The 18,595-nt window shown below is 45.5% G+C and overlaps 1 protein-coding gene and 2 long non-coding RNA genes across 10 annotated transcripts in view; 1 reads left to right on the top strand and 2 right to left on the bottom strand.

Annotated features, from left to right (window-relative positions):
* The window catches only part of LOC122207844, a 28,603-nt gene extending 27,243 nt beyond the window's left edge, over positions 1-1,360 (bottom strand). For all 5 annotated transcript variants that reach the window (XR_006197039.1, XR_006197035.1, XR_006197038.1 and 2 more), the window contains exon 1: positions 503-1,360. This is a non-coding gene — a long non-coding RNA (uncharacterized LOC122207844). The remainder of the gene's footprint in view (positions 1-502) is intronic.
* A 5,598-nt stretch (positions 1,361-6,958) lies between these two features.
* LOC122207845 lies at positions 6,959-10,764 on the bottom strand. The gene is made up of 3 exons (XR_006197040.1): positions 10,516-10,764; positions 9,710-9,938; positions 6,959-7,060 (listed from the first exon to the last, which is right to left on the bottom strand). It is a non-coding gene; the product is annotated as an uncharacterized LOC122207845 (long non-coding RNA).
* Positions 10,765-11,137: 373 nt separating this feature from the next.
* Positions 11,138-18,595, top strand: part of ZNF544 (zinc finger protein 544) — a 14,566-nt gene continuing 7,108 nt past the window's right edge. For 2 of the 4 annotated variants that reach the window (XM_042918037.1, XM_042918034.1), the window contains exons 1-5: positions 11,138-11,224; positions 11,634-11,774; positions 12,269-12,413; positions 16,171-16,582; positions 17,883-17,974. In XM_042918037.1, coding sequence (XP_042773971.1) covers positions 16,540-16,582; positions 17,883-17,974 — 135 coding nt within the window. In that variant the 5' untranslated portion in view covers positions 11,138-11,224; positions 11,634-11,774; positions 12,269-12,413; positions 16,171-16,539. Of the gene's footprint in view, positions 11,225-11,262; positions 11,351-11,633; positions 11,775-12,268; positions 12,414-15,252; positions 15,412-16,170; positions 16,583-17,882; positions 17,975-18,595 lie in introns of those variants that run through there. The other 2 variants (XM_042918035.1, XM_042918036.1) reach the window with 2 other exon arrangements.

Genomic DNA, 18,595 nt, shown 5'->3' with positions numbered 1-18,595 from the left:
CTCCATGACTCTACCTCTGCTCTCTCAAGTTGTACATAACATTTCAAACTATGTCCTAAGACTCTGGGTCAGATGTTGAACTTATGCTCATCAGATATTAGTTGACTGCTACAGGGCACACCTCTTCAGAGCCCTTGGGATCATAACACTGACAAGGGTGAGGCACAGTCATGCCATCTGGAGTGAGCGTGTTTCACTCCTTTCTCTACAGGAGTGCTGGAGACAGACTAGAGAAGCCCAGAGGCCAGGTGCCTGGGGAATGGTGATGGCACACTAGCTGTCGTATTGCTTTTCATGCATCAGGCACAGGGCTCATGACTGCTGTATAACATCTCCATGGTAGCTTCTTTGAGAGATGAAACATTTGGGGCTGAAGAACTTGCCAGGGCCCCACTGCCCTCCCACTACACAGTTGGAGATCTTTAACAGGAGAACATCAGCAGCTCCTTCTCCAAGTACTGATGATGTAGGGATGTCCATTTACTTGGGGGAGTGGCCTCACCATGATGCCCAGTGTCCACTGGGGAATGCCACAGTGCTCAAATGAGGTCACTTAATCCTGAAATGCCATACACAGTTTTGTTGCCAGAAGATGGTCACTGAAGGAGGTGTGCTGACTGCTTTCACATCTATGGCAGTTTCAAATATGGCCACAAACTCTTTGCCTTTCCTCCATTCCTAGAATGTGGCTGGGCTTGTGACTGCTTCCACCAATAGGGTCAGCAGAAGTTACACCATGTAACTTCCATGAAATGAGGTCATAAAGGATGCTGAGGACTTGTTTCCTCAGCGAAATGAGAAATGGCGGTGTCAGCTGAAACTGTGACCAGGCTGCAAGATGTTGGGTAGTGAATGAGGAGAGGAGAAATCATCCCTTCAGAGGAGGTGAACAGATGAGGGTAGGCTTGCCCAGTAACTCATCTGGGGCCCTGAGGTTTGGGATCACTAACTGCAAGGCTATGGACACTTTAACATCCAAATTTGAAATCCAGTTGGCTGCTTTAGAAGCCGAGAAATTTATCTCTGAAGTGAATGGAAGAGTTCCCACTTTCCTTAAAGTAGGATGAGATGATGCAGAATTTGAATATATGCAGCTGGTGGTCTCCCATCTTTTCCCAGCCACACATAATTCATTATCAGCAGCACCCGCCATTACACTCAAAAGTTTGCCATTGGGCCTCAGTATGCCTGAATCTCCTGGGGGATTTGGGGAGGCAGAGTGATGACCCCCACATATGTCTACTGCTAGGCCCCAGAACCTGTGAAAATAGTGCTTCACATGGCCAGAGGGACTTTGCAGATGTGATTATGTTAGGATTTTGAAATAGTGAGATTATCCCGGATTATCCCCATAGGCCCAATGTCATCACAAGGGTCGTTATAAGAAGGAGACAGTAGGATCCAAATAAGAGAGGAAGATATGACAAAAGCAGCGATTGCAGTGATACATGGCCATAAGACAAGGAATGTGAGTGGCCTCTAGAGGCTGGAAAAAGCAAGGAAATGGACTCATTCCCTAGAGTCTTCAGAACGAACACAGTCCTGGAGACACCTTGATTTCAGTCCAGTGATAGATTTCTGAACTCCAGAATGTTAAAATAATAAACTTGTATTGTTTAAGCCACTAACTTTGTGGTAATTTGTTTCTGCAGTAATAGCAAACGAATGCAGGGGGTATATGTGATTTGCAATTTTCCACCAGTGGGTGCTGATTTGTGCCCAAAGGGATGGTATATCTCGCTGGGAAGCACTGGATCTGGGGGAGGGAGTGGGAACAGGCACTCTGCCTAGGGTTGGCAGCCTGAAGGGAACTAGTTTGGTGCTAGTGGAATGGTTCTCAGTCTCATAGACATGTGGAGATTGATTAGGTAGGAAAAGTCTAACAGTCTGGATGAGTGAGTAGAATGCTCAGCTCAGACTCTTGTGTGACCTTGGGACAAAGACTGCTGTCCGGTAGAAAAGTGTGCAAATCTAACGTCTGGGGGAAGAGACAGCTGCACTTGCAGAAATGGATGAGGATAGGGGCGCCTGCGTGGCTCAGTTGGTTAAGCGTCTAACTCTTGATTTCCCCTCAGATCATGATCTCATGGTTCCTAAGACTGAGCCCTGTGTTGGGTTCTGTGCTGACAGGATGGAGCCTGCTTGGGATTCTCTCTCCCTCTCTCTGTCCCTAACCACCCCCCTCAAAATAAACATTAAAAACAAACATTTTTTTAAAAAATGCAGACCCTCCCCTCCAAAGAAAACAGAGCCCATTACATTAGGTGAAAAAAAGTTCAGTCACACCTTTCTAATTTGAGATGCTCTAAACCAAAATGTTAAAGAATAACTGGAAGTAAATAAAGTGCCACATAAAGTGATACCTGCAAAAGCAAACAAAATAAAATGTGTCAATATTAAAATCAACCAAAGTGGGATTAAAAGTTAGAGGGTTGATCAGGATAAAGACATTTTGGTGTGATCAAGGTACTCTAAAAGAAGAAATAACAATTTAAAACCTATATACAACTAAAAAATGGCACTTAAATGACACAAAAATCAATTTGAGATACAAGGAGAACTTGATTAGAGCAAAGCAAAGAAAAAGCAGTTATGGAGAAAGAATTTAATATACTGCCTTCGGAATCAGACATATCTAGTATATGAAATAAACCTAATGAAAAATTGAATAACAAAATTAACAAGTTCAATTTAATAGATGTATATATAGGATTTTTGTGCCCTATGATTTCAAGAATATATGTGTGCTTAATCAAACAAATAATATTAAAGTATAAATTTTTACAGGTGACTTATCTGCTCATATATTAATAAAAGTATGAGTAAATAATAAAATTATCAAAAATATCTTAATTTGCTGGACATTAAGAAATAACTTTCAAATATTTGAACCAAAGAGAAAATAAAATTGGATTACTAACTCCCTTAAAAAAGAAAACACAACATGGGGCGCCTGGGTGGCTCAGTTGGTTAAGCGTCCCACTTCGGCTCAGGTCATGATATCATAGTCAGTGAGTTCGAGCCCTGCGGCAGGCTCTGTGCTGACAGCTCAGAGACTGGAGCCTGCTTTGAATTGTGTCCACCACTCTCTCTGTTCCTCTGCCACTTGTGCTCTGTCTTGCTCTCTCAAAAATAAATAGTAAAAAAAAATTAAAAAAAAAAGAGAACATGACGCATCATAATAAACGGTGCACAGCTAAGCTGTATAGCAGGAAAAATTACAGGCTTAATTGTATTATTAAAGTAGAATTATCAAAAATTAAGGAATTAATATTTTGCCTTAAGGAACTGGAGAAACAGTACAATAAACCAAAAATAATAAAATAGAAATTTATTCAAGTTAATGAAAATTAAAGCCAAAGTAAATGAAATGGATAGCAAAGGGAAAGAAAAGTTATGGTAATAAACCTCTCAAAAGCCTGACTGAGAGAACAAAAGTATTATAATGTAAATGAGAAAGAAGATAACCACAGGTACCGAAGCAATTAAAAGAATTACGAGACTATTACACAGAACTATATGGAAAATTTCCTAATATAAATAAACAAAAGTGAACAAGAAGCCGAAAACTCCAATAGAATAATTACCATGGAAGTGACATGGACACAAAGCCTAGGGTTTATAGCTGACTTTAAACCTTTCTTTTAAATTTCTTTTCAATATTTAGCACAAATCCCAACGTGGGGCCTGAACCCACGAACCATGACATCCTGACATAAGCCAAAGTCCGATGCTTAACCAACTGAGCCACCCAGGCGCCCCAGACTTTAAATCTAACTTTAAGGAATAAACTATTCCAATTTGTTAAAAAAATTCCATATCAACACAATGAACAGCTTCACAAAATATTAAATGAAGATAACATAATACTCACATCTGATAAAGATGGTATAAAAAAGAAATGTATCACCCAGCTTCATCTATGAATATAAATACGTGAGTTGAAAATAAAATATTTAATCAAATCCAGCAGTATATCTAAAGAACAATACCATGACCAAACAATTTATTTCAGGAATCCAAGAATACTTCAATTTCAAGAAATTGATCAATTAAGTTTAATCAACTGTATAAAGAACTCATCATACCCAAGAAAAACTATGAATGTAATCAACATGGGATCCTTTCAGTTGGCCCTCCTTACCTGTTAGACATTCTTTAATTCATACTGGAGAGAGACCCCATGAATGTCATTAATGTGGGAGAGCTTTTGGTAGGATGTCTCACACTTAAAAAAAAACTATTCTGTTGTAATCACTGGGAAATCTTTCAGTCACATCCTTGATTTTAATATTTATCAAAGAAAGCATAACATGGGCACCTGGGTGGCTCAGTCAGTTAAGCATCCAACTCTAGATTTTGGCTCAGGTCATGAGATCACGGTTTGTGGGTTTGAGCCCCGCATCAGGCTCTGTGCTGACAGCGTGAAGCCTGCTTGGCATCCTCTCTCCCTCTCTCACTGCCCCTTTCCTGCTCACGAGTACACTCAAGCGTACTCTCTCGCTCAAAAAAAACAAAAAACAAACAAACAAAACATAATAGAGGGAAGCCTTAAGAGTGTAGTCAGTATAGGAATTTTTTTTCAGAGCTCTGGCTTTATTTCACACCAGAGAATTCACATTGAAAAGAAGACTTATGAGTGTAATCAGTGTGGGAAATACTTCAGTGGGAGTTCTCACTTTGTTACTCATCAGAGAATTCATACTGCAAAGAAACTGCATGAGTACCTTCAGTGTGGAAAATCTTTCATGTGGAGTTCTTATTAGGCATCAGAGAACTCACACTGGAGAGAAAACTTATGAGTGTCCCAAGTGTGGAAAATTAACTAGAATTCTCATGTTATTAAACATCAAAGGACTCATATTAGAAAGAATCCCTATAAATGTAGTCAATGTGCCCCAGCTATAAGCTTTACCGTACCCTAAAGGGCCAGAGAGTAGATGAACAGAGTAGACTAAATTTAGTGTTGTAACACGAGCAAAATTAAAAGTAGCAATTTGATGTTATGCAGTCTTTTTTTTATTTTTTAGTTGAATATGGTTGCCATTATCATTACTTTATCCACCTGAAACAGGGATACGGTTCAAAGACTAAGGATCCATTGTCCTTCCATCTCAAGTCTTTCTGAGTAGAAATTGGGGAAGAAAGCCCAAATTAAAGTAAGTTATTCTTGGAGAGGACCTAAGAGAACATCCAGCTCTGGAGGGAAAATGGTGTTCTAACCAAGTCCAACCTTGTTTTGCTCACCACACAACAGGCCTATGTAAGGGGAGAGGCAAGACGCTGCGGTAATGAAAGTGACTTTATTCAAAAATCCAGTGGACTGAGACTTTTGTCTTAAGAACCTCTATAGTTATAAAGACTTTTATCCTAAAGAACCATCTTAACTCAGCATGAAACCTCAGCTTCTTTTGTAGCCCAGGCACCTGGATGCAAGCACACCTGGCTCCAGGGGTCCCTAACAGACCAGGGTTGGCCACACAATGCTGACAAAATCCAAAGGCAGAGAGACAAGTGTTGAAACAAGAAAAGAATTAATTTCGGGGCGCCTGGGTGGCTCAGTCAGTTAAACGTCCGACTTCAGCTCAGGTCATGATCTCGTGGTTCATGAGTTCAAGCCCTGCATCGGGCTCTATGCTGACAGCTTGGAGCCTGGAGCCTGCTTTGGATTCTGTGTCTCCCTCTCTCTCTTTGTTCCTTCCCCACTTGTGCTCTGTCTCTGTCTCTCAAAAATAAACATTAAAAAAAGTTTAAAGAAAAAAAAAAAGAATTAATTTCAATGAGGCCAACACCAGTTGGACAGCGGACTAATGTCTCAAAGACTATCTCCAAAGTGATGAGAATATTTCCGTGTTTATAAAAGGAAAAAGTGGAGCAAAGGTGGGTGGGTACATGCAGGTAGATATTGAGAGTCAAATCAATGGAGTCAAATCAATGTCTTGGAGTCAATCACAGGTGGGGTCTTGCTGGCTCAGGGCAGTCCTTATGGGGGGGGGGGGTAGTTTTGGTTCCCCTCAGGGGATGCTTTGCCATCAGGGTCTTCTGTCTTAGCCAAGAGACAAGCTGGAAAGAAGAACCCTACTGGAAAGTGTGAGGTCAAAACAGAGACAGCTGAAGTCTGAGCCAAAATCTAGAGTCAGACACTTAACCAACTGAGTCAACTAGGTATCCCTGTGCCTCAGTTTTTCTAGCTGTTCAACAGGGAAGAAAGTGTCTATCTTATAGGGCTGTTGAGAAGAGTACTGAGTTAATATACACATGTCCTTTACAGGGCTGACAGTCAGTAAGCCCTTAATCTATTAGTATCGTTATTACTATTATTAATAGCTCCTCTTTCAACTCTCCACCAATTTAGAAGAGCTAAACAATAAAAAAAGTGTTAACAGCCAGAATCATCCTGAAAAAGAAGGGCAATGAGGTATGCTCTACTAAATAGTAAGACATACTACAAAGCATCCATAACTTAAAAATTGTAATATTGACACATGAATATATACAGATCAACTGAACAGAAAATCCAGAAATACTCAAATGCATGTAGAAATTTAAGTGTATGATAAAAGGGGTACCTCAAAACAGTAAGGAAAATGTAAGCTACTTAGCTAGTGTAACTATGGAGCCATAGGACAAAAGATAAAATGGAAGTCATTCCTCACACCATACACTAGGATAAATTCTAAGAATTCATACATTGCCATACTATACCATAAAAGTACTAGAAGAAACATGGGTAAATTGCCCCATAACTTGAGAATATTTCCTATCCATTAATCAAAATCCAGAAGCAATAAAGTTAAAACTCATAAATTTGATTAACTTTTACATGAGAAAGAAACCCACAACACTATTAGCAATATAAAAAAGATTACAAACACGGTGCCTCAGTGGCGCAGTCAGTTGAGGGTCCAACTCTCGACCTCGGCTCAGGTCCTGATCTCGCGGTTCATGGGTTCAAGCCCCAAGTTGGGCTCTGTGCTGGTAGTGCGGCTCCTGCTTGGGATTCTCTCTCCCTCTCTCTCTCTGTCCCTCTCTGGCATGTATACACGTTCTCTTGCTCTGGCTGTAACAGTAATAAATAAACTTTAAAAATTTTTTCAAAAAGATTATAAAACGAAAAATTGCAATTTGTAATATAAGCTACAGGTTAACATTGCTAATCAAGAACTTCTAAAGCTAGAGTAAAAGACTAACAACCTTATAGAAAAATGGGCAAAATTGGGGTGCCTGGGTGGCTCAGTCGGTTGGGCGTCCGACTTCGGCTCAGGTCATGATCTCACGGTCCGTGAGTTCGAGCCCCGCGTCGGGCTCTGTGCTGACAGCTCAGAGCCTGGAGCCTGTTTCAGATTCTGTGTCTCCCTCTCTCTGACCCTCCCCCGTTCATGCTCTGTCTCTCTCTGTCTCAAAAATAAATAAACGTTAAAAAAATAAAAAGAAAAAAAAAAAAGAAAGAAAAATGGGCAAAATATGAACAGTTCACAGAAAAAATGAAATGGCTCTTAAACATATTAAAAGATGCTCATAATTAGAGAAATTCTACTCATAATTAGAGAAATGCCAATAAGAACTACACTGAAATACTGTTTCTTACCTATCAGATTCACATAGGGTCAAAGTTTGGCATCAAACTTTGCCACACTCAGGTGATGAGACTGTACACCCTCCCATACATTGCTGGTAGAATGTAATAAGGTACAATCCCAAGGGAGAGGAATTGGGCAAAAGTACATATACATTTATCTTTCACTTCTATTCCAAATATACACTGGCAGAAATACAAAATTACGTAGGCAGAGGAGTATCCATTGCAGCACTATTTTTAATAGCAAAAAGCTGGACACAGATTACATGGCATCACTAGGGGCCTGGTGGAAGAACTGCCATCATGCCACCCAGTACTGCCCAGGGCAGCTGCCAGAGTGGTCTCCCCAGCCAAATGGTTAGGTGGGAACAACAGAGTACATCACAGGACCATGTGTGGTATAGGACCTTTACCTAAGGAAGAGGTAGATTCTGTGTCTCCCTCTCTCTCTGCCCCTCCCCTGCTCATGCTCTGTCTCTCTCTGTCTCAAAAAATAAATAAATAAAACATTAAAAAAAAAAAAAAAAAAAAGAGGTTTATAACAATAACTACTCTAGTAGTAATGGTACTCTTAGTGCCCAGGTCTCTAAAACACACTTCCCACTAAAAAGAACCAGGATTCCTCAGAGAAGTGCCTAATTCCAGGGTGGGGCAGGAAATTTACAGAATGAGCCTTGCAACATCTTCTCTGACTGGAAAGCAAAGAAGTTATCAAAAGCTTGAGATCATGTCAAAAGGACACAGGAGTCAGCATAGAGGGAGCTGCTTGTGGCCAACATTTGGACAGTTGGAGCATCAAATTATTCACTGTAATAGATTAAAACAGATAAAATATGTTAAAAATCATGTATATAAAACATACTCACTGGCTACCTTTGGAAAATGCTAATATATCTATTTTCTCAAAGCATAGGCAAAGAATGAAGCATTTATCCTGCTTTTCTTGAATAAACTCTACCTCCTTAGAGTAACCAAAACGTTTGTGAGGGAAAGTTTTTCCTTATGGAAGAATGCAGAAGATGCAGCAAAAAGATGCAGAAGAAATGATGTAATTAGAAAATAACCATTTTGTAACTCCTAATAAAATAATGGGTAATAATGGGTATAAGCAACAATCTTCAATGACTGCGAAAACCACTCTGCGAAAAATGCTGGACAATTCTATAATAAATGGATCAAGCTGTCAACCCTTGATCAAAATAAACATCACAGAAGTGCACCAGACATTACGTACCTTCTGATATGATTCCAAAGAAAACACATGCACCACTTATAAAGGATTGGCAAGCATAACAAACTTGAATCTAATTAAGCCTCAAGGTTCAACTACCAATTCACAGGAAAATAAGGGAACAAGAAATGACACCACAAGGATACTATCACCAAAATCCAGAATGTAGTAAATCCTTTTGGAAAATTTACCTAGTTTCAACAGATGGAAATAAAAGGAAAAAGCACATATGGGGCAAATCCCTAAATTATAAGACTGAAGCACACATTAACCAAATGTAAAGTGTGAATCTTGTTCAGATCCTAATTTAAATAAACAAAATGTTTAAAAAAAAAAAAAAAGGACACAAGTGGAATTAACACTGGATATTTGATATTAAGGAATTTTTGCTAATATTTTTAGGTGTGTTAATGACTATGGTTATGTATTCAGAAGTCATCTTTTTCCCCCATTATATGTTTTTCCAAAAGGTGTTGGCAACCTTATGTACTGATTTTTAAACAGCCTTATTAACATAATTCACACACACCCACTTAAACTGTACAATTCAATGGTTTTTTACTGTTTTACAACCATCACTGCAATCAACTTTAGGCCATTTTCATCACCCCCAAAAGAAACCAATATCCATTTAGCAGTCACTCATTTTCCCTCAAACTTCCCCAGTCCTAGGCAACCACTAATTTACTTTCTCTATGGATTTTCCTATTCTGCCAGAAATCATTATCTTTTACAGATAACCTTAGTTATTTATGAGTGAAATGACAGGGAATCTGCTTCAAAACAATCCAGTGGTGGCTGGGAGCAAGTGGGGATAAATTTAAAGAACAGAATGAGGTGAGTAAAAGAAGTTGAGTAAACGCATGGAGAGAAGTATGGGTTTTCATCACACTATTCACCTTACTCTTGTATGTTTGAAGTTTTCCATGATAAAAATAAACAAGGTCGTTTATGGTATCATAAGGAAAAGTCCCAAGATGGCCACAGGCAGTATTAGTTGATTCGGTGACTCTGGTTCTTTCCATCTTTCTGCTCTGCCATTCTCAGCATGGCGACTTTGCCCCTTGGGCTGGCCTCTTCAAGGTGCTGGCACGGCAGTACGGTTCTACACATTATGTGCAGACAATGCTGTTCAAAGACAATAAAAGGAGACACCCTATGGTCTATGTCAATTACTGAGGGGGGAACTTCCCCAGAAGCCCCCAGCAGACCTGTCGTTTCTCCTTGGCCAAAGGGCTTTTGTCTAATTCAGTGACACAGCAAGAGGCACGAGCCCACTCCATCAAGACTCTCCCTTTGGAAGTCAGATTCCAGACTTCCTGGAAGAATCTACAAATTGCAGGGTCATGTTAACAAGTATGAAATACGCAAGTTAAGAAGCTGATTGTTGTTGGGTAAAGCAACCAACGAGGTCAGGCCCAGAAGAGTCCAAGCGAGGAAGGCTGGTCACAAGAGCACCCCAGACACGAGGGAACAATCAGGAGCTTACGACGTTCAGGCAGAGCCAGAGTGGCTCCCGCCAGCAGGCCGGCCTGGGAAGGTTCCTGTGGCAGGTCAGCAGGTGGAAGGTCTCACACTCTGCGCCCCACGACGCAGTGAGGCTGCAAACACAACAACGGGCAGACCACACCTAACAGAACAGACCCACAACCTCTCCGGCTACAGGCCCCCACATTCAGGACTTGGTCACTAACTGTCAGCTTACCTATTTTTTTGTCCCTGGCCCACTTCGGGCCAACCGGAGAAAGCCAAATATACTCCCTAAGCCATCCCAGACAGGATGACCCGCTTAGTTAGCCCGTCTCCAACTTCCACACTCGCCAAAGTGCATCCAAGGCGCACCCGAGGCCTCTCCTGCTTGTCGCTGAAAAGCTTTCCGTGCCCGCCTTCGAGCCTCCGCCAAAGGCCCAGGATGGTGGCGGACTCCCTCGCTTTAAAGGGGTCTAGACCCTTTCAAGGCGTCTTCGTTCACTTCCACAGCAGGTCGACGCGCTGGAAAGGCCGACGAGGAAAGGATGCGGCCGAGCGCAGTTCAGACGCGAATCCCGCCCTCGACGTAGATCGCAGACGTCCGCCATTCTGGCGTCGCGGCCTCGGTTGCCGGCTGAGGAGAGTCAGAGTCGCGTCCGTTAACCCGGGCCGAGCGGAGAGGCACGCCAAAGAGCACAGCCCAAGGGAAACCACACTCGAAACCACAACACGAGCCGCCGTAAAAGGGAGACGGCCGACTCTGAGTCCCAGGGAGCCGCCGGCGCACCAACACCTCCGCCCTCGAACAGTCGCCTGGAAGAACGGTCGCCGCCGCGGGAAAAACCGCCACCGGCGCGCGGCTTTCTGGGATTTGCAGTCCGTTACGCCCAGCGCGCGCACTTCCGCCGTCCACCGGAAGCGCAGCCATTGATCCGCACGCTCAGGTGAGCCTGAAATCCGGGACCCACGCGGAGGCTCCGCTGTCGGCTGGGCGGGGCGGGCTGGAGGGCGGGGCCAGGCCGGACCGAAGTTATCTGGGCGGTGCCCGGGAAGTCAGGGGACTGGCCGAGGTCGTTGCGCCTGCGGGGCCGCGCTGGGCCTGTCGGAAGCGAGTCCCTCTCTGTACAGAAACTGGGAGGGAGCTGGTGCAGCCAGGGCCCCTCCTGCTGCAGAGAGCGGCTGGGTGTGATCTAGTTTGAGGTTCTCCTGCTCCGGGGCGCGGCCGGGAGCCGGTTTGGTTGAAGCTCTCCCGCCGCAAAGGAGACCAGCTGTTGTTGAGGGTTTCTGGCCGGCCTGTGGGAATCTGGGGCCTGCCCACCCAGACCCAGCCTCGCGTCTCTTTTCTTTCCTCAGGTTGTTAACCCCACCTACCCCGGGGGCGCTCTGTGCAGGTGGTGGTAGCCTAGGCCTCCCGGCAGCAGAACCAGGCAAGTGAGGCTTCCTTTACCCAGAGGCCACCCCAGCCTCAGAACTTGGACGCGTTTTCTTCCACTGGTATGTGAACTTGAACTCAGTTTGAAGAGCAAGTGTATGCTTTCCAAGCGAACAAAGAATTAGGGGCAGTCCAGGTAGAGCATCAATCAACTCTGCGCCCAGGGTGTTCATTGTGTTTGTTGATACCCCAGGTTAAGGGCTGGGAGAGAGAAGGGGCTGGAGGTGTGAAGAACACGGACATGAAGCTATCCGGTACGTGAGGCATTAGAGTTGGATTTCAAAGAGCCTCAGAGTAGAAACGTCTGGCTGTGGAAATAACTGTGCAAGAGGGAATGCCAACGGGGTGGGAAGAGCTGAGGACTCTTGAGTTCCCATTTCTAGTGAGGAGCCAGGATGGAGGTCACAGAATTCCTGGTCACTCGGCTGTGTTGAGTTGAGGAGTGGATAGGAGGTGGGCTGGAAATAGAGGAGGAAGTGGCATTGGCAGGGAGCCTGGGAGGGAGGTCTGGGCTGAACTTGAAGCCTGGCACAGCACTTGAAACCCCACTCTCCAGGCAGGGAAAGAGGAAGCTGTGAAAGGAAGAAGAAGAAAACAACCTCTGCCCCAGCCCTGGAGACAGAGGAGACAAGGAGAGACCCTGCCGCACCAGCCCCCTCCCAGGTCCAGCAGGAGGCATAGAAGAGGAATTTATGTATAATGTATGTGACTAAATGTGCTGTGTCCTGTGTGTCGCATGATGTTGAGCTCTATAAATACAGCTCATTTAATCCTCACAGAAGCACGATGACACAAGGCCTGCTGTTCTCCCAGATGTCTACAGATCAGGAAACTGAGGCCTAGTGAGGTTAAGGAGGGCTGTTTAGGGCCTACAGAGGCAAGTGGTGGAGCTGGGACTTTGAAAGCAGTCAGTCTGGCTGCAGAGTAGTGTTCCCAGCCCTTGCCCTTGGATGCCTCCAGACAAGGAGAGGATGGGAGAGTAGAAATGGTTATAGGCAGGAGGAGACTGCCCAAGGATGGGCAGGAGTGTCAGAATAAGATGGCATCATCTAGAATCTTTGTCCGCTTTATTGGGTGTGGTGTGCATTTGCAGCGTGTGTGTTCAAGAGTGAGGGTAGAGTGGGGCGCCTGGGTGGCTCAGTCGGTTAAGAGGCCGACTTCGGCTCGGGTCATGAGCTCGCGGTCCGTGAGTTCGAGCCCCGCGTTGGGCTCTGTGCTGACAGCTCAGAGCCTGGAGCCTGTTTCAGATTCTGTGTCTCCCTCTCTCTGACGCTCCTCCGTTCATTCTCTGTCTCTCTCTGTCTCAAAAATAAATAAACATTAAAAAAAAATTTAAAAAAAAAGAGTGAGGGTAGAGAGAGCATGGACAGAGTGAAGAAGAGGGGACTGAGGTGTTGGCTGCTCCAAGGGCCTAGCTGTGAGGAGCAGAAGCATGGAAGTAAGGGTTGGGGGTACTGGGATGCAGGAGTTTAGTTGACTAGAAGGGAAATCTCTCCCCTGAGAAGTTGAAGGGAGCCACTTGGGAGGGTTTTGGCTTAGAGGAGTCAGTGCCTGGAAGGTGGTAGAGCCTAGGGTCATTGACTGGAGTGAATTAAGAGGCAGGTTTGTCTGCGCAGATCGGACAGTAGTGAGAGGGGTGGGAAGAGGGAGTGAGAGCATGGACTTGCTGCTGTAGTGGGGATACAGATGGGGCGGATGTGTCTCATACCACCTAGGACTCAAAAGCCATCAGTGGCAGGCAGACAGGGTGGCTGGTAGCCTGAGGCAGATTGTGTTGAGCTTCCAAGTGAGAGAGGCTGAGGGGCAGGTCCTTGATGAAAGATGCTAAGAAAGGGGCAGTGGGCTGGGCAGCAGCATACCAGAGGGAGAGGCAGAGAACCAAGATGGCAAGATGGCACCCTGTGTATCTCTTTATCTGGTTGTTCATCTGTGTTCTTTGTCATATACCTTAATAAACTGGCAAATGTGTACATTACTTTGAGTTCTGTGAGCCACTCCAACAAATATAGGATCTAAGGAGAGGAGGTCATGGGAATTTTCAATTTGTAGCTAAGTCAGAGAGGAGTTGTGGGTAACTTGGGAACCTGCTGCTTATGGTTGGCATCTGGAGGGATTGGGGCAGTCTTGTGGAACTGAGCCCTTAAGATGTGGGATCTGAGTTGAGTTAAATTGTTGGACACCCTGCTGGTGTCACAGAGAAGTGTTTGGTATGGGAAAAACCCCCACATTTGGTGAGCAGAAGGGTCAGGACTGTTGAGAATGTAGGAGTAAAGGAGAATCTTGGGAGAACAGACAGGGTTTTTCCCAACTCAGTGTCCGAACTGGCATTTAATATGTACTTTTTATTTTATTTTATTTTATTTTATTTTATTTGATTGTTTTAATGTTTATTTTAATTTTTGAGAGACAGAATGCAAGTGGGGGAGGGGCAGAGAGAGATAGGGAGACACAGAATCTGAAGTGGGCTCTGGGCTCTGAGCTGTCAGCACAGAGCCCAATGTGGGGCTTGAACTCACCAACCGCGAGATCATGACCTGAGCTGAAGTCGGACGCTCAATCGACTGAGCCACTCAGGCGCCTCTCATGTGTACTTTAAAAAATTTTTTTATGTTTTTTTTGTTGAGAGAGAGAGAGAGAGAGAGAGTGTGAGTGGGGGAGGGACAGAGAGAGGGAGACACAGAATCCAAGGCAGGCTCCAGGCTCTGAGCTGTCAGCACAGCTCGTGACCTGAGCTGAAGTTGGATGCTCATCTGACTGAGCCACCCCATCTCATGTGCCCCATATCATGTGTACTTTTAAAAAAAAAAATTTTGTAATGTTTATTTATTTTTGAGAGAGAGAGAGACAGAGCGTGAGCAGGGGATGGGCAGAGAGGGAGGGAGACACAGAATCTGAAGCAGGCTCCAGGCTCTGAGCTGTCAGCACAGAGCCCAACGTGGAGCTCGAACTCACAAACCATGAGATCATGACCTGAGCTGAGGTCGGATGCTTAACCGACTGAGCCACCCGGGTACCCCATCATGTGTACTTTTAATACAGAAAGGAACTTCCAGAGCTTGTGGAGGAACTTGAACTTGAACCTGAAGACAGTGGGAAACTGCCACACAGTGACAGAAGCTGCATTCTACTATGGCTTCTGTGGCTTCCTGGGAGAAAGGGGGAAAGACAGGAGATAGGACCCAGTCAGATCTTCTTCAGTAACTCAATCAAAAAGCAATAGGCCAGACATTGGGAACCAAGGGTGTGGAGAGGTGCATATTTGAAATGTGGGGGACCCCAGGTCTTTGTGACTAACTGAATGTGATAGGTGAGTGTGAAGGAGGGGTCAGGAAGGATTTCAGGGGCACCTGGGTGACTCAATTGGGTGTCTGACTCTTGATTTTGGCTCAGGTCATGATCCCAGGGTTGTGTGATTGAACCCCATTTCGGGCTCTTTGCTGAACATGGAACCTGCTTGAGATTCTCCCTCCCTCTCTCTCTCTTTCTTCCTCTCTCCTTCTACCCCCAGCTCATTTGCTCTCTCCAAAAAGAAAGAAAGAAAGAAAGAAAGAAAGAAAGAAAGAAAGAAAGAAAGAAAGAAAGAAAGGACTTGAAGCATCATTCTCAGATTCTCAGTACACATGTGAAGACCAGAGAGTTAATCATTTCCAGGCTAGGAAATCTTGGCACTGTTGACATTGGAGGCTGAGTCGTCCTCAGGTGGGGGAAGTGTTTAGTGCCCCTCTCACCTCTGCCCACCCTCTACAAGGTGTGACAACCACGTGTCTTCAGACATTGCCAGATGTCCCTTGAGGGCACCCCTGCTCCCAGTTGAGAACCACAGCTGTGCAGAAAGGGCCAACTTTCTCACACTTCCTGGAGATGGGGTTCTTTTCATGGCCTGGTCCTTTAGTTGAGCCTGATGCACACTGTGTATGGTGTCCCCAAGTAAACAGAGACAATTTATCAGGTAGGATATCCCTAATTGCTCAGAGGTTACCTCCCAGCAGCTAGCTGGTCAGGGAACAGGCCTTTCTTTGAAACGTGCGAGTCATGGATAATCTAGGCCTACAGAGTTACACAACCTGTTATGCACACAGTATGTTAGGTGTGCTGTGGACGGTGTGGCCATTCCAGCATTGTTATGGATGGATGGAACTTTTGCCTTCTTGGGGTGGGGGTTGTTCTGGGAGTCAGGTAAATGCGTACTCACACCAGCTCTAAAGTTGAAAGTTGAACTTTTTGTCACAGACTTATGTTCTGACTTTAATGTTTTTTAGTAGGATATAAATGGTTTTCCTCTAAGATTTCTTATTTGACAGCTATTTGAAACATTCTGGCATTCTGTTTCTTGCATGTTTATTGCTGCCTTATCTGTACTGGCCTGAGCGCCAAGGTCAGACACAGCCCTGCGTTTTGAAGCCATCATCTTCTGCTTCAGTATTGAATTTGTTGCTCAGCACTCTCCCCTTTTTACAGCAATTCTCAGAGGACTTGGGTGCTCTATTTGCCTGAAGAATATGAGGTCTCTGTGAGAGAGATTGGGACCCACCACGAAGGTGATGACCAGAAGAGAATGTCTGCAGAATGAAGCTCAGAAAAGGAGTTCTCAGACCTCGCTGCATTGGAATCAGCAGAGTTCTCGAAAGAGACTGTCTTGGAAGTGGGAGAACAGTGGGAAGCTGCCTCTGGTGCCTTTGTGGCTCCAGCAGTTGCAGGTGCTGAGGTCCTGGCCCATCTGCAACCACCGTGCTCCTGCTGACTGTGGCTAGGGGCTGCCCCCAGCATACTCTCCGCGGAGCTCAGGACCTATGAGAAACCCAGCACCTGGAAAAGCTCGAAGAGGAGATGACACTGGTAGAGGAGACTGTCCGGACATTTGAAGGCAGAGGTGAGAACTGCCACAAATGTGAAGCATGGGGAGAGCACGATTTCCCCTAGTGCTTTTTGATTCTCCGGGGAAATGGTTTTACAGAGAAAGTAGAACAAGAAAAATGCTAGCATTCAGTCCTGGGAGAAGAGTGAGTGTCTGCCTCCCGGAAGCAATGAATGAGAGTCACGAGTCTCCGTGGGCCTCCAGCCCAGACGGTAGCTGTTCTGAGTTTCAAGGGGGTGAGGGTTCAAGGTTCTTTGTGACCTGGATGGCACCATGCAAGTGAAAGGTGCCATCTGGCGGAATGAGCAGGAGCTCCATGTGAACAGACACACAAATGCAGCATATATTTCTGGAATGTTGGGTCGTCATCCCAAATGACCAGTGACGAGAGTTGGTGTGTGGGCGTACACAGGTGTGGGTGTGCTTCTGGTGCAAGTGGGTGAGCAGGAGTCAAATATGGGGAAGGTTTGGCGGCCATATTTCATGGGATTCTCACCCGGCTGTCTCAGTGGGACAGTCACATGCCTGCAGCCAAGCTATTAGACAAGTAGGGTATGGGAAGCAATGGCGAACAAGTAAAGCAGCAGGTGATGGGCACACGCCATGCGGGGGCAGCGTCCTGTACCTCCAGAGTAGCTTGGGGGAGCACATACCCGGGGTGACACCCCCTACAGAGCCCTTAGTTGTCCTCCTGGGGATTTTTATCCTCCTTGTCCCCATTCCCCCTACCCCCATTTTTGGAAACCAGCTGATGTTTTATTGTGATATTTTTAAATTGTGAGTCTTTTTTTCTTTTTGAAGCCAGTTCATGTGTCACTGGTATTCAAAAACTGTGCGGTTTTCGTGGGAAATTAGCTGATGTTTCATTGAGGTATCTTAAAATCGTACAATTGTCTTAACACTCTGCTTGTATCTCCTCCGATTTAGTCTCTTGAAATGACAGGAGAAACTGGCCAGTCCTTTACTTAGGTGTCTAGGGTTGGCTGTGTATCTGTGGGGTCACAGTTCAGACACACCAGCATGTACCTGGGCATTTACCTTGAGCCTGGGGCAGCCCATGTCCATCCCTAGGCTAGGACCTGGGCTGGCTGGCCCACTCCACATCTGGAAAGCTGGCTTGGCTGCCACAGCTGACCTCAGAGCCTTGGACTTTTAGGAAACTGGTCACAGCCCTGTCTCCCAGCTACTCAAACCCCAGGGGAATGTTCATCAGATGGCATTGGCAGGCCTCTCCTTTGTTGGGGTTGTGGGTGGTTTCTGTCCCGTGGGCTTACTGAGGAGGGGCTGAATTGCTAATTGCTCCCTCTTTCGCCAGCCCTGCCTTCTGAGGATCCCTGCCCTCTCCACAACAGCTTATTCAGGTATGAGGAGGAAATGGAAGCACATTCTCAGCCAGTCCCATCCCAGGTGAGTTAGGGACCTTTTCTCTCTTTGCCTCAGTCTCCTCAGCTGCAAAATGGGTCCAGGACTAGCACCCAGGTCCTCAGGCCAGCCCATAAGAGCACTGTAATGTTGTCCTTAGCCTTCATGTGAAAGCCAAGAGCTCTTTGCAGATAAAGCACCTTCCCTGTATGGATGAACCAGGAGCTTCTAGGATCAGACCCAGCATGAGGCTTCTACACCTGGTCTCCTGGGACAGCTGGTGCCCTGTGGCTCAGACTGTTTGTGATGGCTGCTCAGCAAGTTATCAAGGATGGGCAGAACTAGGCCTCCATACCCCGTTTAGCCACACTGGGCCCTTGACCCTCACTGAGACTACTCAGGAGGGCCACTGAGAGTGTCCCCTTAAAGTGCCATAGTTGCCCTTAGATGGCTCACAGTGCAGCACACAGTGGGATGAGGAGCAGGTCCCTGACCTTGTTCGGGGTCCCATCACCACACCCATTATCTGTGTGCTTACTGGGTGCCTGGGGGTCACTGCCCCTCACGTCCTGTGAGACTTCCTGATGCGGGAGACTGTCTTCATGAGGGACAGCAGCTCAAGCTAGAGGAGTTCAGGGACATGTCCAGGTGTCCCTCAAGTGAGTC

The sequence above is a fragment of the Panthera leo genome, chromosome E2 (assembly GCF_018350215.1).
Source record: "Panthera leo isolate Ple1 chromosome E2, P.leo_Ple1_pat1.1, whole genome shotgun sequence".
In the NCBI taxonomy this organism is placed as follows: Eukaryota; Metazoa; Chordata; class Mammalia; order Carnivora; family Felidae; genus Panthera; species Panthera leo.
The sequence above is the reverse complement of the archived record's forward strand: the minus strand, read 5'-3'. Positions and strand labels throughout refer to the sequence as shown.